Source organism: Zonotrichia leucophrys, chromosome 4A (assembly GCF_028769735.1).
Source record: "Zonotrichia leucophrys gambelii isolate GWCS_2022_RI chromosome 4A, RI_Zleu_2.0, whole genome shotgun sequence".
Taxonomy (NCBI): Eukaryota; Metazoa; Chordata; class Aves; order Passeriformes; family Passerellidae; genus Zonotrichia; species Zonotrichia leucophrys.
Genome location: NC_088174.1, coordinates 14,298,690 through 14,323,278, shown reverse-complemented (window position 1 = coordinate 14,323,278; position 24,589 = coordinate 14,298,690). Strand labels below are relative to the sequence as shown.

Here is a 24,589-nt window from a genome sequence, read left to right as displayed (position 1 = left end):
CACTGCTGGAGAGGCAGCGAGGGCAGAGCGATGACCCGGGAGCTCGGCTTCCCTCCGCTCCAACGCTGGGCTCGGATTTATTATGGGAAGCTGCGGGACCCGGGCAGCGAAGGAAGCGCAAACCCGGCTCTCCCGGGGGCAGCCGAGGCCGGCGCGGCGGAACGGCTCCCGCTGCCAAGTGGGAGGAAGAGTTCCAAACTCGCCGCTTTATCAAAGCTATTTTTGTCCTTCCCCCCACGCACTGATAAGCAACAAGGCGAGGACCGCCGGGGTGCCGAGGCAGGGCTTGGCATCTCCCCCGAAACCCCGCTGCGACTCCGCGACAAAGCCACCCGGCACCTTGGGGGAGCGGGCCATCCGCTCCGGAGGCTCGGAGGGGAGGAAACTCCTTCCTCCAGCTTATCCTGCTCGCAGCGAGGTTTCGTGCCTGGAAAAAATGAGCTAAGTTTGCGAGCGGAGGCCCCAGCTCCGCTCCGGCTCTCCCAGAAGCTCCCGGGACAGGCGACCCCCCCCAGGGCTGGGGACAGCGGCGGGGACAACCGGGAGGCTGCTGCCCACCTGTCCTGCACAGGCTGAGCAGCTGCTGCGGGGGGCATCACCCAAAGGATGATGCACCTGGGCTGGAAGAGGAGCGCAACCAGGAACACAGCGCAGGAGGAAGGAGAGGAGCGAGCGGAGGCCGTGCAGGACCGGGACCCAGCGCGCACTGTGTGCGGGGCCGAACCGTGCGGGGCTCCCCGGCAGCAGCACCCCGCGACTGGGGGCACCCCGCAAAGGCCGGGGCAGAGCCGCTGCCCCCGGCCAAGTCTGCGCTGTCGGGACACACGGCGGGTCTGTCGCGACAGGGAAACCGCGAGCAGCAGGTGGAACACAGGCGGCCCCGCAGCCCGTCACCCCCAGCCCAGACGTGCTTCCCCCGCACTTCACCCCCGCACAGCGACTTGGGGCTTTCCCCCCTTTTTCCACCAAACTCCCCCGAGGGGCCGCTCCGAAGCGCCCCGGGGCGCGGCCCCCGAGCGCGGGGATGGAGCCGGGGGATGGCCCCGAGCAGCGCGGAGCCCCCGCGGTCCCCCCGCCCCCGGCCGGACCCACCTGCTGGCGCCGCTCCGCGCCCTCGGCCGCGCGCTGCGGGCGGCCCCCGGCCGGGGCTCCGGGCGCTGCCGCCGTCCCGTCCCGGCGCGGCGGGGCCGCGGGCTGCGGGCCGCGGTCGCGGCGGAGCTCGGAGCGCAGCTCCAGGTAACAGCCCAGGGTCAGGACGTGCAGCGCCAGCGACAGCGCGAAGAAACCGAGGAAGAGCCGCCAGCTGCCGCCGCCGCCGCAGGCGCAGCCGCGGGGAGCCGGCGCCGCCGCCCTGCGCTCCGCGCCCATGGTGCGCTCGGGCGGAGCGGCGCGGAGCGGCCCCAGCGCTGCTGCTCCCGGGGCGCGCCGGGCACCGCGGGCTGCGCGGCCGGGCCGCCAGCGCCCCGCCAGGGGGCGGGGCCACCCCGGGAGGCGGGGCCGGGCCGCCGGCGGGGCGGGGAGGGGCGGGGCTCGGCCGCGGCAGCGCCGCCTCAGCGTCCGGCCGGGGGGCGGGGCCTGGGCAGCGCAGGGGCGGAGCCTGAGCAGCGGCGGCGATGCAGTGGGGCCGGGTTATGCAAATTAGAGGGCGGGGTCAGAATGGGCTGGAACCGCGCCCCGCTGCCGTCCCGATCCCTTATCCCCATCCCTACCCCTTATCCCTAATTTCTATCCCTTATCCCTAATTTCTATCCCTGTCCCGGAACGGACAGGTGCGGTGAGAGGTGGGCCCGCGCCCAGTGCGGTTCAGTCGCGCTTCCCATCCCAGTCCCAATCCCGGTCCCGATCCCAGTCCCAGTCCCGGCCGACATCCCCATCCCTGTCCCAGTTCCGGTACGGATGGAGCCGATCCCGGCCCGGTGCCCGCAGCCGGCGGAGCATTCCTGGGAGCAGGCACCAAACGCCACCGATCCCCGGGCAGGGACGGCGTTGTCACCGCTCTGCCGGGGGACACGGCCGAGCACTGGGTGTCCAGGGCTGTGCGAGTGTTCTCCAGCTTCTCCAGCTTTTTAAAGGTTGATTGGCACTGCTGGAAAGTAATGGAAGCTGGAAAACAGCCTGGGAAAGAGTGAACCGGGGAGAGGCGTGGATTTGGAGAGGGAAGCATGGTATCAAATCACACCTGGTTCAGTTTGGAAGGACCTTAAAGCTGACCAAAAGGAGTTGGCAAAGCCTGTGCTGGCTGTATTTCCAATCTGGGGGTTTAATTGATAACGAGAGGGATAATGACATGATTAAGGCGCTGTGTGATGCTCACAGGCTGCCAGGAAATTCGAATTGAGAAATTAGAGATGTTCCGAACAAACTCGAGAGGGGGCCTGAAGAGAATAGGATGTGATTTGGGAAAGTAAAAGGAAACGAGGGATTAAATACGAGGTGTTCATGGCCGCAGAGGAGGTGGCACTGCAGAGGAGGGTTCCAGCTGGTTTTAGAGGATCACATGAAGCAGAGTTGGTCAGCAGCACTGGGAGATGTCAGAGCTGTCCCCAGGAAGGGCCAGCACCAGGGACTGTCACTGCTGGGAGATGCCAGAGCCATCTCCAGATCCCCAGGAAGGGCCAGCACTGGGGACTGTCACCAGCACATCCCTGGGCTGGGTCCTGTGAGCCCCCCTGGGTGGGCTCCCAGAGCTGGGTGGTCCTTGCCAGGTCTGTGCTGCCAGACCTGGGGGCAGGGTGAGTTTCCCACCAGGCTGTCCCTTCCATGAGAAACCCTTGCAAGCCCTGGGACACAACGTCTGAGAGTTTGTGGGGTCTTCATGCCACAGATCCCAGCCAGAAAGAAACCCATGGTGGCCTTGTCCTGCCTTTGGGGAGGAGGATGACCTTTTCCAGCCCTTCCTGGCCTTGTTTTCCTGCAGTAGGGCTTTTTTTTCCTATAAGTCCTGTGTCATAAACATTCCATGAGAGTCTCTGTTTTCATTTAAGAAAGAAATGTTTCCCTAATATTTGGGAAGAGCAAAACTGGAAGCATCAAGCGCTGCCAACCTCAACAACTGAGGAGCAAAAAGCAAATAAACACAAATGAACCCTCTGTTCAAAGCCCTGTAATTATTTCAGGAACATTTATAATTATTTGAGTGCTTGGTGTTGTTACTGGTTTTCATAGAATGACAGAATACCCTGAGCTGGAAGGGAGCCTCAAGGATCATCAAGACCAACTCCTGCACCACCAAAATCCTGTTTTCCAAGATGAAAATCCCAACCCCAATCCTACATGGACCTACCCACACTTGCAGCAGCCTCATCCCCTTTTCCAGAGTCATTTAGGTCACTTTGAAGGTGAATTTGAGAGGTCAGGTCAGCCAGGGGCTGCGTCAGGGGGAAGATGTGAGCTCTCCATTCCTGCCTTGATCTCATCAGGGATTTAGGCCAAATCCTCACACTGAGGGATTTCTGCCTCCTAGAGCTGACCAGCACCCCACTAATTAAAAAGGAATCCCATGTAATGATGGAATTAAAACATAATTGATAAGAGGGATCCTCACACCCGGACAAGTCGAGCCCCCCTGCCCATGGTTCCAATTTCTCCAGGACTTTAATTCCCCTTGTTCTGAGCATTCCCTCCTCTTCCTCTGCCATCCCTGAAAAACTTCATTGCATGGATGAAGAACCCCACAGGTTTAAGTTGTTTTTTGTGTCCTGCCTATCCTCCAAGAGTCCTGGCCCAGGAGAAGCAGGAGCCAGAGGGTGGGGAGGCTGCAGAAGGGACAGGGATCCCTGATGCTCTGGATGGGAAATTAAAGAGCAGTGGAGAGGGTCCTGGGGAGGGTGGGCAGAGGCTGAGAGGAGGAGAACATGAAGGGGACATGTCTGGAATGACTTTTTCTCTTAATTCCCAAACTTGCTGGGGTTTTTCCAGCATTGCCTTCCTATCCCAGCAGGATTTAACCACAGGTGGGAGGAAGATGCTGCAGCTTAGGAGCTCTCCCTTCCCTCCCTTTGGAAGGGGTACAGCTCTGCAGAGCACAGGTGGCAGGTCTGAGTGCCCCTCTCCATGTGAATTCCACAGATCAGGGAATCTCTGAGTGATGTAAAGCAGCTTTGAGCCCATTTCCCATTTACATTTTGGCAGCAGCTGCAATTCCTGCAGCAGGCTGCAGACTCAGTTTAACATGTGTGACCTAAAAGCTTTGGAATTCCTGACTTTCTTTTGAGGAAACCCATCCCTTGCTCTCTCAGTGATGTTCTCAACAACAAGAGTACAATAAAGTCTCCTAAAACCTGAAATCCTGGCACTCCAACTGCACATCCATCGGTGTTTACAAGCCCTTAGGAAGGAGAATCTTGATTTTATGGAGCCTCCATCCAGTACTGCAGTCCCAATTCCTTTTCCTCAGTGAGATCTAAGATGTTCCATCCAATCTGCTTTGCTTAAGAATGTTTTTTTCCAGTAACTGTGAGCTCTGTCCATGCAGGAAAGATAATTGTGTCCAACTGCTTCCATAGGGGCAGGGATTGAGCAATCTGTTCATCTTAGAAGAGCAAGATGTACTAAGGAATCACATTCATGCCTTTTTTCCTAGCTCTGCCAGGGACTCTTCCAAGATTTTCCCTCTCATGGCATTGCAGTGTCTCTGATCATTGATGTCTCCTTTTCATCTTCCCCCATGAATTCTCACAATAAACACTGAGTTGCCCAGAGCAGCTGTGGCTGCTCCATCCCTGGAAGTGCCCAAGGCCAGGATGGAGGGAGCTTGGAACAGCCTGGGATAGAGGAAGGTGTCCCTGCCCATGGCAGGGGATGGGATGGGCTTTTACAACAAGAGAAAAACTAAAACAGCTATATTGTCTCTTGCTGGGTTTATTTTCACATTTCCCCCTGCACTGCTGACTTTTAAGGAGCAGCAGCACACTGACACCTCATTTTCCTGCCTGGATCAGGCTTTGCTGTGTTTTGAAGGAAGATGAAGCCTGGCAGCCCCACGATTCCATCCCAGAGCACACAGGAGGAGGTTTGGCCAAGGAGGCCGACTGCAGCCTAAACACAACTTCTTGCAGAGGGGGTGAGGAAGATGCTGCTCTTGGTTCTGTTGTATGTTTATTTATATGTTATTTGGTGATAATGAGAACCAAATGTCCGGGATCTATTCAGTTCTTAAACTTTTATAGACTCATTGTCTCGATTTTCAACTGTGCAGCCGTCGCCGAGCCCCTGCCTCCCCCGGAATGGTGGCAGTGCCGTCGGTGACCAGGCTCAGCTGTGCTCTTACTCATCCTGGCTGGAACAGTGATATTCCACACCACGTTATTCAACCTCCCCGGTGCCTCCTGGCCCCCTCACCCCCATCCCCACAGCCCGGGTCAGCGCCAGAGCCGGCCAAGGCATTGTCCTGGGGGTGCCACTCTGGGGCTGTGCTGGTGCCAGGGAAAGAGGATACGATCTGTGCCTGGAGGAGCAGACGTGATCCATGGGAGATGCTCTGCCAGGGAGCCCAGAGCCTGCTCTGCCCCTCACCAAAAGGCAGGGAAAGGAGGAGAAGGGAAAGGAGGGAGCTGCACCCGTAACGCTGAGCCCGACCACAGCGAGGGGGATGGGATTCTCTCCCTGCCCCTTGGCAAGGGTTTCTCCAGCCTTCCTGGTGCCATGGTATTGCTGGGCCCTAGGATGGACTCTGTGATCTCTGAGGTCTTTTCCAACCTCATGGATTCTGTGCTTTGCCAGGCCTGTTTGCCCAGGAGCTCAGCTCTGGATTCGGGGCTCCTTGGGGAAAAGGTTCCACACCACAGAACCCTGTCCAGGTGGGAAATCCCTCAATCTGAGCCCTCCCCACCCAAACCATGACTGCTGTCACAGCCCAAGGGTTTGCAGCAGCTTTGCCACACTGAGAGCTCCTTCCAGTGCCTAAAGGGGATCCAGGAGAGCTGGAAAGGGACTTTGGATAAGGGATGGAGGGACAGGACACAGGGAACAGCTTCCCACTGCCAGAAGTATGTGAGATTACCACTGTGTTGTGGACATAGGAAACTGGAACCTCAGTGCCACCACTGGTGTCCTCTCCAGGCAGGGGGAATTCTGACAGGAGAGCTCCTGGAAATCTCCTACCACAGGTTTGTGGCCCATGTGCCCATTTCAGCTTCTTTGGCTTTTGCTTCTCTCTCTTTAGAGATGTAAATTCCTTGGATAATGATTTGAGCCTAAAGATGCAATTTCTGCATTAAGAGAGACAAATGTAAAGTGACTAAAATCCCTTGCAGATGGAGCAGGGCCACAGTTCCAGTCCTAGTACAGAATCCCAGGATGGTTTGGGAGGGAAGGGACCTTAAAACTGATCCCATCCCACCCCCTGTCACAGGCAGGGTCAGCTTCCACCAGCCCAGGGTGCTCCAAGCCCCATCCAACCTGGCCTTGGGCACTTCCAGGGATCCAGGGGCAGCCACAGCTTCTCTGGGCACCCTGTGCCAGGGGACAATTTCTTCCCTAAACCATATCTAACTCTGCCCTCTGTCAGGTTGAAGCCATTCCCCCTTTTCCTGCCACTCCAGACCCTTTTCCAAAGCTCATTTCTGGCCTGAACTCAAACTTTCAAGCACTTTGGGTAGGGCAGGGCGAGTCCAGCATTAAGAACTGAAGCCCTGGCTTTAAAAAGGGTAAATCCAAGGAATTCATATCAAAGCTGGAACAGTCATAAGGAGAACATATGGAAGTGTCTTTTTCTGCTCACAGTGATTGGAAACTGCATGGCCAGGCCCTGATCCAGCTACAGGACCCCACATCCGGGGCTTAGTTTCCAGGTGACCTGGGATTTCAGCGATTTCCAGCCTTGGGATTGTTAATGTGAGATGACAGCAATAACCAGGGAAGGAAAACCCCACGTGTTTGTTCTTCCCAGCATGCCAGCACTTGTGGATTTAAGTGAGGAGAAAGATCACAAGGCTCAGACAGAATATCCTCCAGAACACAGCCCTAAAGCAGCAATTTCCTCTGCGGAGCCCGTGTGAGATCAAGGCAGGATAAAGCACTCCATGTGAGCCTGGCTGAGGGGATTTGGGAAGGGGCAGGGCCATTTGTTTGGGATGGAATAGTAAAGATTAAATTGGGTGTTACAGAGGGACCTTTCCAGAGGGAACAGCTCCAGCTCCATTTGCCTTCACCTCTACTCCATGAGAAGACTCCTGGCTTTGGGAACGCAGCATTCCTAAGCTAAACCTGCTGATAGGAACATGTGCATTTCATCTCAGAATGAATAAAAAAATGATTGAAAAATAGCAAACCCTGTAATTTTGGTGAGGAATAATTCCTGGGCGATCGGAGGCAACGCGCTCTGGGATGGAAGGGCCCATTCCTCTGGATCAATGGGATGGAAACATCTGCTTTATCTCAAAGAGATCTGAAGAGGTAAGAGCTGACAGCTCTTTGTGGGAATCTTTGCTATCTCATTGTATATCTAAATTACATTAATTGATGTCCAACGTTGATGTTTCGGGTAATTCTCGTGGATCTCACAACCTTCTGTTTCAAATTCACAGTCTTCCACCACTCAAACTATTATTATTTTTACCAGTCCCAAGGGTGTGCTGGAGTCTCTTTGGTACAAATTAGAAAGGCTTTTATGAAAAACTCACAGTTTATGGAACAGAGGTTCCCGTTGGCTTCCTGACCCCGAGGTAGTGACAGCTCCCACCGGAGCCTCACCCACAGCAGGGGTTTTAGCACCGATCCCAACGCGGCCTGGGAGCTGACATGGGCTGAGGAACAGCAGTAATTTCCCCCAAGAGGGACAAAAAAAGCCAAATGCTGACAAGTTTATGAGTGCAAACATGCCAGGGAATCTCCTGGCAGGAAGGCTTTGCTCCAGGCCTGTGCTTGAAGGGTTTACCTGGGGCTGGTTGTTCACCTGGGCTGGGCTCTGAGCCTAGGGAAGGGATTTAGGGGAGACGGGACCCATTCTGCAAGGAACAAGAGTGGGGTAGAAATGGCCCAAAGATCCCAACCTAAATAATTATTTAAAAAAAAACCCCAAACTCAACGAGTTTTGGAGAAAAGATCAAGCAACACAGCTGAGGGAGAGAAGAGGGTGATAGGAGGATGCTGAGACTGGAGGAAGAAGAGTCACAGAATCCCAGGATTTCCTGAGCTGGAAGGGACCCACAGGATCATCCAGCCCAAGCCCTGGCCCTGCACAGACACCCCAACAATCCCAGCCTGTGCCTGGGAGGTTGTCCAAACTCAGCTGTGGCAACCTTGGGGTTGTGCCCATTCCCTGGGGAGCCCTTCCAGTGCCTGACACCCTCTGGGGGAAGAACCTTCCCCTAAAATCCAACCTGAACCTGCCCTGACAGCTCCAGCCATTCCCTGGGTGCTGTCCCTGGTCACAGAGAGCAGAGATCAGAGCTGTGAGCCCTGGGAAAGGTAAAACTGTGAGAGTGTGAAGGGTAAGCAGGAAACCAGGGGGAGGTGGAGGCAGCAAAACCTTCCTCTTACCCATCAAGGGCTTCTCATCACTGCAATTAAAGCTGAATTAACAACATGGATTTTTCACTGGGGAAAACACAACAGTGAAACCTTGATCTTCCTCAGGTACCAAAACAGATCCAAGGCCATGATCCAAAGGACAAACCAGGGAAAGCAGAACAAGAGAAAGAGAAATTACCAGTGGAAACCCATCTGGCTCACAGCATCCATGGAAATCCATACAAACCCACCTTCCACAGCCCCTCCAGGCTCTGCTGGGGCAAAGGGGTCTGGAATGAAAAATTAATTGTAAGCTGTTACTTAACACAGATTTTGAGACAAAAAGAAGAGAACAAAGGAGTCCTTCAGGCAAAAAATGTGGAAAATGACAATCATTAATAACGTCAACTCCTCACTCCAGGATTTTCATCAGTTGGCTGAGGTGGCATCACATTGTCAAGTCACAAAAGCCATAAACACACCCAAAAAAACCTGATTGATGCCAGAAAAATAAATACAGAACTCACTAACATCAGGAGCTCCAGTTGGAATGTATCCAGAATGTCCAGGCTTGGAAAGGCCTGAAACCATCCTGGAGTTTCCTGGTAGGTGGAAAACACCCTGAAAATGCATTCCTGAGAGGAGGAATCCTCTCTTCAGAGTTTTTAATCTCTCATGGTCAAGTGTTGGTTTGGATAACAAGGATCTCAAGCACAGTTTTAGAACCCTGTTTCTGGATTTCCATGAAGCCCAAGTTCTCCTCTCAGAACTCAGGGAGGATGGAGAAGATGCAGGAGGTCTGAAATTGTTCAGAAACACGCATTTCAAAAGGATGCTTTTCCTTTTTTGATAACCCAGAAAGCAGGAGCTGGTGTGCCATCTATTAAACTATAAATAAAGACATAAAAGAAGAATTCCTAATCCCCATCCAAGAAGGGCTGAGGTTCAAAACCCAGACCCCACCCAGGACTTCAGCATCTGGAGTGTCCCATCTCACACCTCAAAACATTCCCAGGCCTGGACTTTGATTTGGGTCTGCAGTCCTTTGTGTTGTTTTCTCGGGGGTGCAGCATTTTCCAGGCTCTTTCCAGCAAAATTCTTTCCATGCTGCCCATCACAATTTTTATGGAGTCACGAGGCAAATTTACAGCTGAGAAACTTCTCCCTGGCCCCACGCTGCCTCCCAGCTTTGATGTGCACAGCCCTATAGCCATGAAAATTCACATCCACTTAACTCAAATCCCTGCTAATCAAATCCTTGGGAGTCAGCACGTTCCTGGGTGGATTTGCAGCTGCTGCAGCAGTTTGGGCACCACGTGGCCACCAAAACCCTTCCCTGGGAGCTCAGGAGTGGCATCACTGCTCCCCAAGCACCCAGGAGAATGAGAGAGAGCAGCTGGATTGCCAGGACACATCTTGCAAGCAGCATTCCCAAGGAAAATATCCCAAACACCCTCCTGAAGAGACTGATGCTGCATCCCAACACTGTTCACCAGCCCAGGCCCTTGCAGGACCCTTTTGTGCAGTTCCTAAAACCCAGTTGGGGCCCAGAGCTCTCAGATTGGGGCAGTTTAGGGCACACTCAGGAGGAATCACTCTGGAACTGGGAATCACCTGAGGCTTTCTGGGGACAGGCTCCAGTGGGTGCTTTCCTGTCTGAGGGGACAAACACCTCTTCCATCCTCTCTGGGCTCCCTGTGCCAGGGCCACACAACCCTCACAGCCAGGAATTCCTTCCCAAAATCCCATCTAACCCTGCCCTCTGGCAGTGGGAAGCCATTCCCTGTGTCCTGTCTCTCCATTCCCTCTCCACCTCTCCTGGAGCTCCTTTAGGTTCTGGAAGAGGCTCTGGGGTTGCCCCAGAGCCTTCTCCTCTCCAGGTGAACACCCCCAGCTCTCCCAGCCTGGTCCCAGAGGGGCTCCAGCCCTTGTGATCTCCTCTGGATTCATTCTAGCAGCTCTGTCTCCTTCTGATTTTGGGGTTCCAGTGTTTGAGGCTCTGAGTTTGGGGTTCTAGAGCGTGGTCTCACCTGAGCAAGGCAGGGAGACAGAACCCCCCTTCCTGCTGCCCACACTGGGGAAGTGCAGGCCCCTCATTGTCACCCCCAGCCCCTCTCACTGTGACCCACCAGCCCCCTAAATTCCCCCTCTTGCACCCCCAACTCTGTGCCCTGGTTCTCCAGGACAACTAGTGCATCCCCCCTTTTCCTCCTACACCAATCTGTTTTTTTAAAACCATTTATTTCCATCCCCATGCAATTTCTTCCCCTTTTCCTGGTTTTCTTTCCAAGCAGAGGGTTTCCAGCTCGGGATGGAGATGGCCACAGTGTAACTCCAGAGCTTTGTCCCGTGGCCTTTCCCAGCCTGGCACACAGCGCTCAATTTGGAGCGCGGTGTCCTCGCTCTGTTCCATGCCGAGCTCTGTTGTCCAGAGGAATTAATTCCAGATTATTTGTGGGTGTGGACTTCAGCTGGGCAAAATTTGGATACCCTGGTTGAGTCATTATTGTCTGATGAATCTCTTGGTGACAGCCTTCGCCCCTATTGTTCTGAGGTGAGCCCCGTGGCAAGAAATGTGAAAGCAAGAAACAAAAGAATATAAAGAAAGGTTACGAAATCAAATTCAGTTAAGGCAGGGTTATTGTCCCTCCATCCCGCCTCTCTGGCCTCCAGTTGGGATTGGATTTGGCAGGAAAACAACCCCCATGGGGCAGTGGCTGGGGTTTAGAGCAGGTTCTGGGGGGAGCCCGTCCCCGTGGGACCCTGGTGGCCCCAGTGACACAGCAGAGACAGGGAGGAGGAGTTATCATCAATTCTTAACATTTTATTTCTTTACTGGGTTAAACAAGGAGCAGAGAAAACCTCGGCCCCAAAATACAACAGAACTGAAAGCATTACAGGTACAGAGACTATTGAACACAGAGAGTAGTAGGATAATATTTTAATACAACTGAATTATAGCATGGGATTGTGTTTTTGTTGGGTTTTTTTTGTTTGTTTTTTGTCAAACCAGTTTGGAAAATAAATGTAATAGGAACTAGTGCAAAAAAGTTCTAAACATGAAGCACAGTGTATAAAATGGCATAAGAAAACTGTCCCCTCGAGGACACAGTCACTTTCTTATGACAGAAGGGAGAAAGAGAAACAGAAGGGGGGTGGGAACAGAGGGAGGGTCCAGGAGGCGGAGGAGGAAAAGCTGGAAAGAAAGAGAAACCGGGCCGGGGGATTAGAAAGGATACTTTGACTTCAGCAATGTTGGTTTGTGTTTCACCACCACGCACTGTTAAAGGACCTCGTTGGGGTCGGGCCGAGCTCTGTCACCACCCACATGGCACAAGCACTTGAGAAGGGTTCGGGCAGCAGCAGCCTGGGCACCGCAGGGGTCGGGGCCCACACGTGCCCCCAAGGTCCCCAGAGGTGCCCCCAAGGCCCTGGGACACCCACGCAAGGCAGGGAGCCCCAACTCAGACACGCTCCAGAGGGAGAAGGGCACGAGGGGCTGGGCTCTCCTCCTGCTCTCCCTTCCCACATCCCTCAAGGACCAGCACATGGAATTTGTTCCCAATTTCCACCCCCGGGCTCAGATGGGAGCGTCTCCCTTTTGAAGGCATCCTGAGGCTGTGTCCCAAGGGGAGGCTCGGAGAGCTGGATTCAGTTTGGGTTGGAACAGAAAACCAAACCAAACCTCCCTCAGAGGGATGGCTGGGGATCCCCAGGAATTCCGGCCCGGCATCAGCATCCCTGATCCCCACGGGGAAGGTGTCCCTGCATTCCCAAGGTGTTATCCCGGCCTGCTCAGCCAGGATTTGCTCCAGCCCATTCCCACCATGGAGCCACCCAGCCTCCTGCCCTGGAGAAACTGGCTGGATGCTATTTTAAGGATAGCTGGTTGGAATTCCTTACAAATTGCTATTCTCTCCCAATCCGCCGCTGCCCGTTCCAACTCTGGGAGCAGAAAAAGTGTGATTGATTTTTTTCTTTTTTTTGCCTCATTTTCTTTTTGGAAAATGAAAGGTTTTGTGGGAAAGGACTGTTCTGGATGCATTTCTCAATTTGCAAAAAAAGAAAAAAAAAAGGAAAAAAATTGGTCATAATGATCAATCTGGCTTGTTTTGACAAGTTTCAAAATTAAAAAAAATCACTGTCTGGCTCTTTTTGTCTTTTTGTTTTGCAACTTAGGCATGTCCAGTTCCCAAATACATTTAAAAATGGTAAAACCAACCCCAAATTTCATAAGCCAAACCTAATTCTTGGGGTTTTCTTGTTGAGTTTCAGTTCACAACAAGCAGAGTTGTCGACCTTCTGGGCTGAAGAAAGATCATCCTGAAGTGCTAAAAAGGCTGGAGGGGCTGGGCTCAGGAACTCACCCATCTCCTGCCCAGGCCTTTGAGAGGGGCTGAGAGCTTTGATAAAACCCCAACAACTTTTAAAATTTATTATTCCTTATTTTTTTATGATCCTCAATTAAAAATGGTCCATCCCCCACCACTTTGCTCCCTTCCTCCTTCCTCACAGAGACATGCAGGGCTGGGAGGTCACCCAAAGAGCCACCTGGACCAAGAACACCCAAAAAGAGCTGCTAAAGTCCTTCAATTCCTGGGATAAAATGGACTCATGGTGGGAGCTGTGCAGCTCCAGGGCTGCTGTGATGCAGGAGCTCCGAGCAGGCTCCTCCTGTGGCAGAAGGGATGATTTTGGGCTGGTGTGATGGTGGTACCTCCAGCTGGGATGCCCATGAGCCAACTTTCGGGCTGAAGGAGATCCTTAACATCCAACCTGGACACCTGACATGGCCCTTCCCAACTTTTCCAGCCTTATTTAAGAGAGATTCAACTCAAAGAGGCAGGAAACCCCAGGGAAGCAGGAAAAGCTGATTCATAGAATTCCCTGCCTGTCCTGGGTTACAATGTAAGATGTAACCAAAAGATAGGTGGGGCAGAGTTCTTTATCTTCTCCCCGATAACTCCCTCCAGGGAAGCGCCAGCCGCTCTGTGGGGAGCCATCTCCACTAATGGGTCATCAGGGTTCCACTCACAGAATCACATCATCCCACTGTGAGATGCTCCACCCAGGGGGAGGAACCAAACATTCCTACCTGGATAGAATCTGAAGACTGGAACACCACAGGAGCACTACCACTGCATTCCCAGGGGACAGGAGCTCCATAACCACCACGGGACCTCCAGAGAAGGACCAGATCTTTCTACAGCATCACTGCTTTGACAGAACCACTTCCATCACTCCAACAGCCCCCATTTAATCAGACTGCTCCCACCACCCTGACCAACAGGCTGTCAGGTCGTACTCTGACTCTGTCAGTCTAAGCCATTGCTTCTGTACTACTGCCTTTATTTTCCTATTAAATTGTAGTTGTGACTTGGAATCTCCTGCTGGTTCGCTCTCAAGCTGGAACATTTCTGGTGCCCAGAGTGGGGCACCCCTGGGGGATGGTGGCAGTGAAGCACAGCGCTCTCTCCTTGCTGAGGCTCATGGTGAGGACTCGGACCCGCAGTGGGATGGAGAGGCCGGCACAGAGGGGAGTGATGGGGGAAAGCCCATGGGGAGAAGGGAGGCCTGGCGTCAGCTGGGCATGGAGAAGGGGAATTCACCCACGTGGATGCCAGAAGATGGTGATTTACAGATTGAAAAACCTGAGGCTGGTGACCTAAAGGAATTCCAAGAAATGGAGGAAAGAGATCCTCAGGAACTGGTTGCTTCTTTTTCAGAGAGTGTGGAACATGTCTTCAGATAAGATCAAAATCCCTCCTGAGCCTCTTGGCAGATGTTCTAGCTAATTGCAGGATAAAATTAAAAAGCTGTACGAGAGGAAAATGAAAGAGGGCATGGATATGAACTACATCATCCAGAACAAAAAGGAATTTCACAACCCCAGCGTCTATGAAAAGCTGATCCAGTTTTGTTCCATTGATGAAATTGGTACAAATTGCCCAAAGGACAAGTTTGATCCTCATAGCAGGTCAGAGGATTCATATTGTGAGGCACTAGCTAAAGCCCAGAAGACTGAGATGGACAAATTGAAGAAGGCCAAGAAAGAAGGTACAAAGATTGAATTTGTGACTGGCACTAAAAAGGGTACAGCAAGAAGCGCTGGTTCCACAACCACCACAACATCCAGCACCACTGTGGGAGATGCCCAGAAGAAGAGGAGGAGGAACAAGTGACACATGTTGAGGAAGGGTCTCAAAGAATGACTCAGAGAATCACATCATCTCATTGTGAGCTCCCCCACCTTGAGGGGAGGAACCAAACATTCCTACCTGGATAGAATCTGAAGACTGGAACACCACAGGAGGACTACCACTGGATTCCAAGAGGACAAGAGCTCCATAACCACCACGGGACCTCCAGAGAAGAACCAGATCTTTCTACAGCATCACTGCTTTGACGGAACCACTTCCATCACTCCAACAGCCCCCATTTAATCGGACTGCTCCCACCACCCTGACCAACAGGCTGTCAGGTCGTACTCTGACTCCATCGGTCTAAGACAGTGCTTCTGTACTACTGCCTTTACTTTATTTTCCTATTAAATTGTGGTTGCGACTTGGAATCTCCTGCTGGTTTGCTTTCAAACTAGTACACTGCCCCATCACTTTCTGGCAGAATCCAAGAGTGTTTCTGTCCTGACATTGTCTCCACCAAGCCCTAGGGGCATTCCTTTCCCAGACAGCAGCAGGAATGGGATTAGGATGAATCACAAGCTGAGGGTAACCTGGATTATGGGACTTCACCCCCTTTGGCTCTGTGAAAATCATGGAATCCCAGAGGGGTTTGGGTTGGAAGAGATTTTCAAGATCATGCAGGTTCCACCCCATGCCATGAAGGGACACCTTCCACTATCCCAGGCTGCTCCAAGTCCCATCCAACCTGGCCTTGGACATCCCCAGGGATGGGGCATCCACAGCGTTTCCAGGCAACCTCAACAAACCATCCCAAACCACCACGCTTGGTGCCACCAGAGACCAGGAGGCACCTGCAGAGCTCAGCACAGGGACACTCCATGGCCTGGCCTCCCAGTGTCCTGCCCAGGAGCAGCAGATATCTGGGATTTTGGGATTTTCCCTTTATCCCCTTCCTCCAGGCGGCAGCCGAGCGTCTCCCGGCCCCGCCCGCAGCCCTGAGTGGCAGTGAATGAACTACCCTGACATCTCCTCTTGAAGCAAAGCAAAATGTGTTGAAGATAAACCAGTTCCAGATGTTTTCCCAGTGTTGCCAAGTTACTCAACATGTTCTGCTTTAGTTGTCAGATGCTTTCAAAGCGATTTCCCTAACTCTGAGCACGAATGGTGAGGGCTCTCCCTGGGAATCTTCTGCCTGGGGCTACCATGGATCTGTATTTTCATAAGAAAAAGACTCAGCTAATGATTAATGTTCCCCAGAGGAAGCGGGGCCTTTCTTTGGGATTTTTCTTCAGTTATTTTTAATTAATTTGTACAACTGGCAGCTACATGAAAGTGCAAAACCCGGGAATAATGCTGGACCCGACTCCTTTTGCTCCTTCTCTCTGCCCACACCTGGAGTTTGTGGAGACATCATCATCCCTCACTTCCCTGGGGATGAGAAACCCCTTCACCAGGGAGGAATCACTGCTTCCCACTGGGAATTTTCTCTGAGCAAAGAGAAGTTTGTCTACTGAAGGAAAAGTTGAGTTTTACTTATAAATCCCAACATGGGGCATGTTCTTTAGGGAGAAGAGATAAGATCATTGGATGAAAAGGACAAAGCCTCTTGGGTTTAAGTTCCTGGTAGGATAAATCATTTAGAGCTCATGTTTTCCAAGGTGGCTTTGGGAATGTGGAAAGCATTTGGGATTGCAAAGGGCAATGGTGGACACAGGGCTTGGGGTGAAGCATCCCTGGACGCACACACAGGGTAGGAAGCTCTTCTCCTCCTTATCCAGGCACATTCCTTCTTTATACAAGCACACTCGTTCCTTTTCCAGGCCCATTCCCTCCACTTCGTAATAAAAATAATGGCAGTGGTGTTAAGTGAGACAATGTCACCGTCTGCTTTCTGGGCTGTTCTTTCAGAGAGCAAAGACAGAGTACTCAGGGATGGAGGATTAGGAGGTTGTAATGTCAGACCAAAAGCAGGAATTTTATCCAATGGGCTCCTGATGATGGACTGCTCCATACACCACTTCCAGCTGCTCCTGCTCTGGGAACAGCCTCGTCTGGATCCATTTAAACAGATTGGCAAAGTGTTGAATGCAGCATATGGTGCCCTAAAACCACAGAACTTATTGACAGCAGCCCAGACTCACTAAAGAAAAGATCTTCTACAGCCTTGCTCTGGGAATACCCAGCACTTTCCTCCTACTTGCAGCAGGTAAAGTCCATCCCATGCTCCCAGAGAGGATTTGCATCCTCTGTGCTCTCTCTGGCATCTTGTCCTCTTGGGAACACCCCTTGGGAGCTGTGGCCTGGAAAACACATGGATCTCCTGTCCTGGGGGCCTCCTCACTCTTGGTGGATGGGGCTCAAACCTCCCCAGTAGCCACCCAAACCAGCCCAATTCTGAATTGGCTCCACTTCCCAATTCACTGAGACCCAACACGCACTCCTGAGGAGGGAAGCCTCCAGCAGGTGTTAGGGAAGGTGAAACTGTTTCTCACAGCTCCCAGGTTATCCCAGCAAATCCCTGCCAGCATCCCCTCAAGATGACTTGGGTTGTTGGATCTCACTCCTGCAGTTCTGTGAAAATAATGGCATCATGGAATGGTTTGGGTTGAAGGGATCTTAAAGCCCATTCTGTTCATCCTCTGCCATGAGCAGGGACACTTCCTACTGGACCAGGTTGCTCCAAGCCCTGTCCAACCTGGCCTTGGACACTTCCACAGCTCCTCTGGGAATCCCATATCACCCATCACCACCCCCAGGCCTGGCCTGATGCTCCATCACCAGCAGGACACAAGGGCTTCAGGGCAGGGAGAAGGACACACATCCCTCAGGGAGGTGCTGGATCTGGATGTGTGCAGGGACCGAGGCCACCCTGTGCCCACCAGCACTGCTCAGTGTCACACATGACACAATGCACAGGGCCAGTGACTCAGGGCCACTTGCTGACGCACCACACTGGGCTATTCTTCTCCCTCCCGATGAGTCGCTCCAAGATTGGACACAGTCTATCTCCGAGAGAGGCGCCTGCAATTAGCTTAACTCTTGGCAGTGCAGGAGAAATCTAATTTCCTTCGGGATCCGGCTGTCTGGAGGCAGGGACAGGGCTGTGCTCCCTCCCCTGGCCTGCCTGGGAGCTTTCGCTCCTTGTCAGAGCAGCTCCACAACCCCCTGCTCACAGAAAACCAAGGGATTGGATCCCAGCTTGCAGAACTGCTCCATGTCCAGCTGTTCTGATTGGTGTAAACTATATGGATGTCATGAGGAATAGTCAAACGAGAGACACCCCACTTTTTGGGTGGTAGCAGCAAGGGAATCTGCTCGGGAAACACGCTCCATCTTCCATGTGCACCACCTCTCCCACCCCAAAAACCATGGGACAACGGGAGCACAGGCCTTGTCTCTGCAGGACTTTGGGAACAGGCAACTGGTAGAGTGTAAACATCACCCCAAAGCTCTGAGATTCAAGTCAAAGCAGGAATCAAACATTCAGCTGCTTCTCAGAGCCTCTTTGGTCTGGAAATGGGCTGGAAATGTCAGGAAACCTGTGCTTCCCACGAGATGCCTGGTACTTCCTTCTTCCAGCCAGGCAGGAAGTAGCTTTGCTCATGGGGCTCTGCTCACGGGGCTCTGCTTGGTTTTGCTTCACCTCAACAGACCAGAAACGACAAAACTCCTACAGATTGTCAACTCTTGGACTTCTTGCACCCTCACAGGGATCTGGGATCACTTTGGGATGCAGGACATTCTTCTTGCTCCATCCCTGTCTCCTGCAGTGACCCACGCAGGGCTCTGCTGTAGGTTCCTGTCAAGAGCCAGCCTGGAAACAGAGGGACCATCCCAGCCCCTCTGGGAGCAGGGAGTGGGCTCACACCCAGCTCGTGACCTTGTGCTAAAACACCCTCTCTTCCTTCCCTGCCCACACCCAGGACAAATTACAGCCTCTGGTGCCCGGCCTGGAGGCACCACCTCAGTGTCCATGCTGGGAACAGCTCTGGTGGCTGGGTGGAGAATTGGGAGTTTCCTAGGAAATGACCTGGGGATCGGATCCTAGGGATCTGATGTTTGTTTGGGGCTGAATCCCTGGATAAGCTGAGCTCAGGTTAAAAATCCACCCCAAGTAAGCCAAATGAGGCTACACCAGCCAGCACCTTGCCCAGCCAAGTCCAGCTGGGCTCCCAGAAATTTCCGGATCTGGGGGCATCCATGGATTGAAAACTATTCACAAAAATGCTCCTCCCTAGCTGGGCCTTATTAGTGCCTCTTTGTGTGGGAGACTCTCCCTCCAAGCCAGATTTCTCCAGCCCGTTTGCCCAGTTCTCCTGCCATCCAGTCAATGATTTGTAGCTGGGAAGCATGGAAGGATGCCTTTGGGATTCCCTGCATCCAACTGCTGCCACGTGGGATCCTCTCCCTCACAGCCTGTGTGCTGCTGGAGTCACATCTCCCAACTCCTCACTGAGACCAGTCCCACCAGCCGGGGAGGACAACAAAAAAGGTTACACCAAATCATCAGGACACTTTGCAAAGTAGGATGTGGGAATGCTGGGGACATCCCTCCTGCTCCAAGCCTCCTCCCTCTCCTCCTCCTCGCATAGAGCAGCAGGAAAGGCCAGGCTGGAGGAGCAGGCTGGCATGCAGTGAGACCAACCCCGAGTGGTACCACAGTGCAGTGTCACAGCGTCCCACTCCTGTCCCCAAACGCCACCAGCGAGGCAGCGCCGCGCTGAGGACAGGGCGGCTCACCAGGGCGGCTTTGCCCCGAGCCCCGGCGGCTTTTCCCTGGGACAGGAGTGGGCCAGGCTGTGCCGGGAGGTGCTGCCCCTCCGCCTGCTCCCTCGGCATTCACACCCAGGAGAAAAGGAACCAGAGCTGGGCTGACCGTCCAACCTCGGCACGGCGCGGGCGGGGGAGGCGCGGGCACTCAAGGCACTCGCGGCAGCGGCCGGGGGACACCCGGCAGTCCCATGGGGACACCCTTCGATTCCCAGGGACCCCTCCCCTCGGTCCCCCCGCCTCCGTGCCGTTCCTGCCCTCCCGGCGCCTGCGGGGCCGGGAATGCTGGCCCTGCCCGAACCCTTCTGGCGCCGGGTCCCGCAGCCCTGTGCGCGTTAGAGACTCTTCACCACGGGGATGCCCCGCGCGAGCAGCTCTTGGGGGATGTGCGGGGGTGCGTGAGTGCCACCCCCAACCCCGTGCCTCCCATTGGAGGAATAGCGTGTGCCCCCCTTATGGGAAAAGATCTGGCGTTCTCCTTGGAGGTCGGCTCTGCCCTCTGTGTCACTCGTCCCGGGCCATGCTCTCCTCCAGGGCGGGCGGGGCCTCCAGGCCGAGCCCCCCGGCGCCGCCGTGCACGCTCGAGAAGGACACCATGGTGTGGAGGAGCATCAGGACCAGCACGCACAGTCTGATCCTGCTGCTGCCGAGGCGAGACCCCGCGGAGACCGGCAGCAAGGACGGGGAGCGAGGCTGGTGGTACTGGTGGTGGTGGTGGTGGTGGTAGAGGTGGTAGTGGTTCTGCCTCTGGTGATGGAGGTGGGGGTCGTGGCGGTGGAAATGGAGCGACTCTGACGCCGTGGATTTGGGGGATGTGTCCTCGTTGCTGTCTGAGGGGTGCTCGCAGGAGTCCCATTGCACCTCGCAGCACTTGGCCTCCTCGTCGGGCAGCTGGTTCTCCAGCAGCCCTGCAGGGAGGAAGGGAGCAGAGGAGGGGTCAGCGGGACACTGAGGAGGAAGCGAGCCCTGGTGCCCACCAGCTGTGGGATGGGCACACCTGAGAACCAGGACATCCAGACACCCCCCGGCACTGGCCCCAGCATGTGTGAGCCTGCACACACCAGCAAGGCGAGCTCAGGGCTCCCCAAATCCTGCTCACAGTGGTTCAATATCCCCACCCTGCTTTAATCCATCACCTGCAGCTCCCTCTATGCTTTAACTCTCAGTCAGAGGTAGGACTTTCACCTCCTGGGCTGAGATGTTGCTGTGCCCCCATTAACCCCTTACCCCCGTACCCTTGGCATGGCCACGTTTCGGCATCAGGCAATGTTACCACACTGCCCCTCCTCCCACTCCACCCCGGCAAGCCTTCCAAACCCAGGGAGAGGCTTGGAAATTCGCCAGGGCTCACCATCACCCCCGCCCCTGTGCCCGGTGTGAGCCCGGCCCTCCTTACCCGTACAGATGAAGCCAGGCAAACCTCCATAGATCAGCTCATCATTGTCCGGTAACACGAAGGGGCACCTGGTCTGCACCTCCAGGCAGTATTGCTTGCATGGGATCCGCTGCCGGCACTGCTGCTGGGTCACGTTGAAGTACTCGGAGCACAGCCACGCCTTGTAGACTGCCTGGGGGACATCATGGACAGGGACACGTCACTTCCCAAGCACCGGGACAGCTGGAGCACCGCAGGGTGGAAGGGGACGGGAGAGCTCCCAGCTCTTGTGGGAAATGTGTGTTGGGGTCATTTGTTGAACAGCGATGGATTCAAACAATCCACTGGAGTGTAACAATGGTGGAATTCGTCTATCCAGCTAAATCCACCACGAAAATAAAGCTAATTACCACATGGAATAATGTCCCCTACAGACAGGCATCGTGACAGATTCTGCCAGCATCAGCGACCCAAGAGCTCAGTTTGTCACACAAAAATACAAACACTGTTTATCACCTGTCCCAGAGTGCTCTCCTCATCCCCAAGACATCCCACTGCTCTCCTGGGGAAGATTCTCACCTCCTCTAAAGTGCTTTGGCCCCCATGAGCTCTGGACATGGGACAGCAAAACACATCATGGGCTGCTCTTTACTGGAAATTTCCTGCTGGAAAAGCTGCTGGACAGAAGCAGCTGGGATGCAGCACATGCAGCCACTGCACCTCAGGCTTGTCCCTCTCTGCCACCAAATCACACCTTCCTCACCTTCCCCACCAGGTCCTGGAAGAGGTTCCCGATTCCTTGACATCTGGAACTTCTGCTGTGCCATTTCTTTTGGCTCAAGGAGGAAACTTGTTTATTTTCCATGGATGTTCTGGCACTGGAATGTACCAGTAGTAGTACAAGGTGTCTCCATGTGCTCTGTTCACCTGCCTGATACTTCAAGCTGTGCTTGGCAACATTTCCAGAAGGAAGAGCACCCTGGGAGTTCAGCTGTGACTGCAAGGCTGTGCTACATTCCCTGCCTGTCCAGCCTGTCCAGTACTGGGTTCCCCTCTTCCCTTCCAGCCTCCGTGTGCTTGTGCCCACAGTAGACAGCTGGGCATAGCCCAGCTGGCTCAGTTTCAACCATATTCCCAAATTTCCCTTACTTCCCCAGCATCAGGCATGGGGGAAGTTGTTTTTCTCCACTGGCTGTAGCAGACAGCGAGGGAGAGCTCCCATTTCTCCTGGTGTGCATCATTCCTCAGGCTGCAAGAGACCCGCGGCACTTCCAGCTCATCCATGAACTCATGAGGGCACGAGTAACAGCACCATGGTCATTCCATGGCCACATCCAGCTTCCTTTGAAACCAGCTAGAAAGGGCTCCCTGTGATTCAAAGGGAATGAGTTTCCCTCCTCTGCATGCTCAGAGAAACCCCCTGCTCTGCCTTCCAGCTGCATTTTCATTTTCTTGAGGCTTTAAACCCATCACTTCTTTGTTTCCCCATGTTTTTCATAGATTCTTATCATTGTTTCTTTGGCCCATGGTGGTGTCAGGATTAAAGCTGGTTGGGAAATTCTTGGCAAGTTATTTTAGTTTGTTTTTTTTTTTTTTCCTGTAAAATGCCAAATCATGAAAGGCAGAATTTTTCACAGAATTGTGTTAGCTTTGGTGAAACTTTCATCCCAAAAAGTTTAATGGGCACCAGGACACAATTTACGGAGTGAACATTTTGGAGCAGTCCCCAGCACTGTGGGCAGGGCTGGCCCCTGGGATGTGGGAATGCAGGTGCTTGTTCTCCTTGTCCTGTTGGATGTTAATTACTGGGACACAGTGGAATGGCTCCAGAGGAGGGAATGACTGCAGAGTGTGAGGACACAAGCAGGAGAGTTTCCAGGTCTGAATCTGCATCCCTGAACATGGAAGTGTCCAGGGCCAGGCTGGATGAGGTTTGGAGCACCCTGGGATAGTGGAAGGTGTCCCTGCCTGTGGCAGGAGGTGGGACAGGATGGGTTTAAGGTCCCTTCCAACCCAAACCATGCTATGACTGCATGATCTGCCTGAGCTGATTCCCTAGAAGCGAGGAGGAAGAGGCCATGCTCTGGAGGGGCCACAACCCCCACTGCAGCACGTGCCCAGAGGGTGTACAGTGGGCTCCAAAGCACAAACTGACTGCCCAGCATGTATTCAGACAGGCCATACCCTTATTCCAATCCCTGCCTGGACATGATGCTGTTATTCCCACATGCTCCAGACACACTCCAGCGTAATGTGGAGCAAAACAGACAGAGGCTTTATTAATTACCTTAATTATTTGGGGTGCCTTTCGAGCAACAAGGAGAGGCTGTCCTGACAACAGCCCAGCCCTTGGAGTGTCCAGCAGCGAGTAGCTGGATGAGCTTCTCCCTCCCCTGGTGACCATCCAGGATTTTGGACAGCTGGTGTGGATGACCTGCTTGAATTTGAACTGGCTGATGTCAGGTGGGTGAATTCCCCCCAAAGCCATGAGTTTTCAGGATTAAAATCTGGATGGATTAATTGAACCACAACCAGCCTGCAGTTTAAAGGGGAATTATGAACACACAAAGAGCTGGATGGACATCACTGTTGCACCCAGCCCCATCTGGGATGGACACCCTAAATCCATCCCTCCAGCTCAGCCTCTTTTCCATCCCTCATCTGCCTTAGGATAAGCATCTCCATCAGTGGGACTTCCTCGTGTTTCCCAAGGAGGTTGTTTTACAGCACTTATCTCGCTGCCTACAAGTTTTCCTTCATACTTGACCTACATTTTTCCATCCAAAAGTTCACTCCCTTCAATCATTCCCTCCACCATTCCCTCTCCCTGCTCCGTGTTTACACATCTCTAATATTTGCAGATGTCTCACGCTCCCCCTTTAGTCACAACTCAGGCGAGCTGGGCTGATTTACTCACTCCCATTTCCTGCCAGTCTCCTTCCCAGCTCCGACTCTCCCACGCTGCTTCCCAGATCCCAGTCACATCCCAGCTCCCACCTGGGCTCACATGCAGCCAGGCATGGAGGCTGCACTGAGTGCTCCAGCAGAGGATTGTGGGCGTCACCTGAGCTGTCCCAGCTCCAGATTTGGGTGGAAAAGGCAGCTGGAGGAGGAGATTTCCCAAACTACTTTGGGTTCATCCTGCTCTCATGTGGAAACAGCACAAGCAGGCTCTGCATGGATCCACAAATATCCCTCCTAAAATGTTTGTGATGATTCCCATCAGGGAAGACCCCATCAGGGTCACACACACATCCATGAATTTAATGAAAATATGGAAGGAGACACTGCAAGGAGCTGGTGATACCACCAGGGAGGGCAGAGCTGGAGCACTCATCCAGAACCTGAACCAGGATTCCCTGTCTGCCTTCCATTCTTCCTTCCCTTTCCCCTTGAGGGAAGCACTGACCCCAGGCAGCCCTTGCCATTCCCTTGTGGCAGATCCTCCAGTGCTGCAGCAGGAATTCCTGCAGCTCTGCAGGATGGAAACTGCCTGTGTGTACTCAAAAACAGAGACATCCAAGACCTGCTGGTCCAACAGAGCTCTCCCACTCCACCGGGATCAGGCTGAGACACAGGTGAGATCCCAGTGGCCTCCCATCACTCATCCAGAGAGATCCATGTCACAGACAAGGAGCAAATTCCCTGGGATGCTCACGGCTTTGGTATCCCCAAGTTTACCCCACACAGCCTCCTTAATTCTGCTGTTAAAAAGGACATGTGAGTATTTAGGACAGGAAGAAATTTATTCCCTGCTTAGATCAAATAGGAAAGCTCCCTGGTTTCCATCCTCGCCCTCTCTGGATTCTTCAGGAAGCGGGTTGGGTTGCAATCAGTGCTCCTGCCATTC

General features: G+C 53.6%; 2 protein-coding genes and 1 pseudogene across 8 annotated transcripts in view; 1 reads left to right on the top strand and 2 right to left on the bottom strand.

Annotated features, from left to right (window-relative positions):
• The window catches only part of EDA (ectodysplasin A), a 60,133-nt gene extending 58,707 nt beyond the window's left edge, over positions 1-1,426 (bottom strand). For 2 of the 7 annotated variants that reach the window (XM_064712654.1, XM_064712656.1), the window contains exon 1: positions 1,093-1,412. In XM_064712654.1, the coding sequence (XP_064568724.1) occupies positions 1,093-1,368 (276 nt within the window). In that variant the 5' untranslated portion in view covers positions 1,369-1,412. Of the gene's footprint in view, positions 1-1,092 lie in introns of all 7 variants that reach the window. The other 5 variants (XM_064712652.1, XM_064712653.1, XM_064712659.1 and 2 more) reach the window with 4 other exon arrangements.
• Positions 1,367-14,633, top strand: LOC135447800 (SAP30-binding protein-like; annotated as a pseudogene).
• The window catches only part of NALF2 (NALCN channel auxiliary factor 2), a 27,566-nt gene continuing 14,231 nt past the window's right edge, over positions 11,255-24,589 (bottom strand). The window contains exons 2-3 of the mRNA XM_064712650.1: positions 20,761-20,932; positions 11,255-20,272 (exon numbers count right to left, since the gene is read on the bottom strand). Of these exons, the coding sequence (XP_064568720.1) occupies positions 19,869-20,272; positions 20,761-20,932 (576 nt within the window). The 3' untranslated portion in view covers positions 11,255-19,868. The remainder of the gene's footprint in view (positions 20,273-20,760; positions 20,933-24,589) is intronic.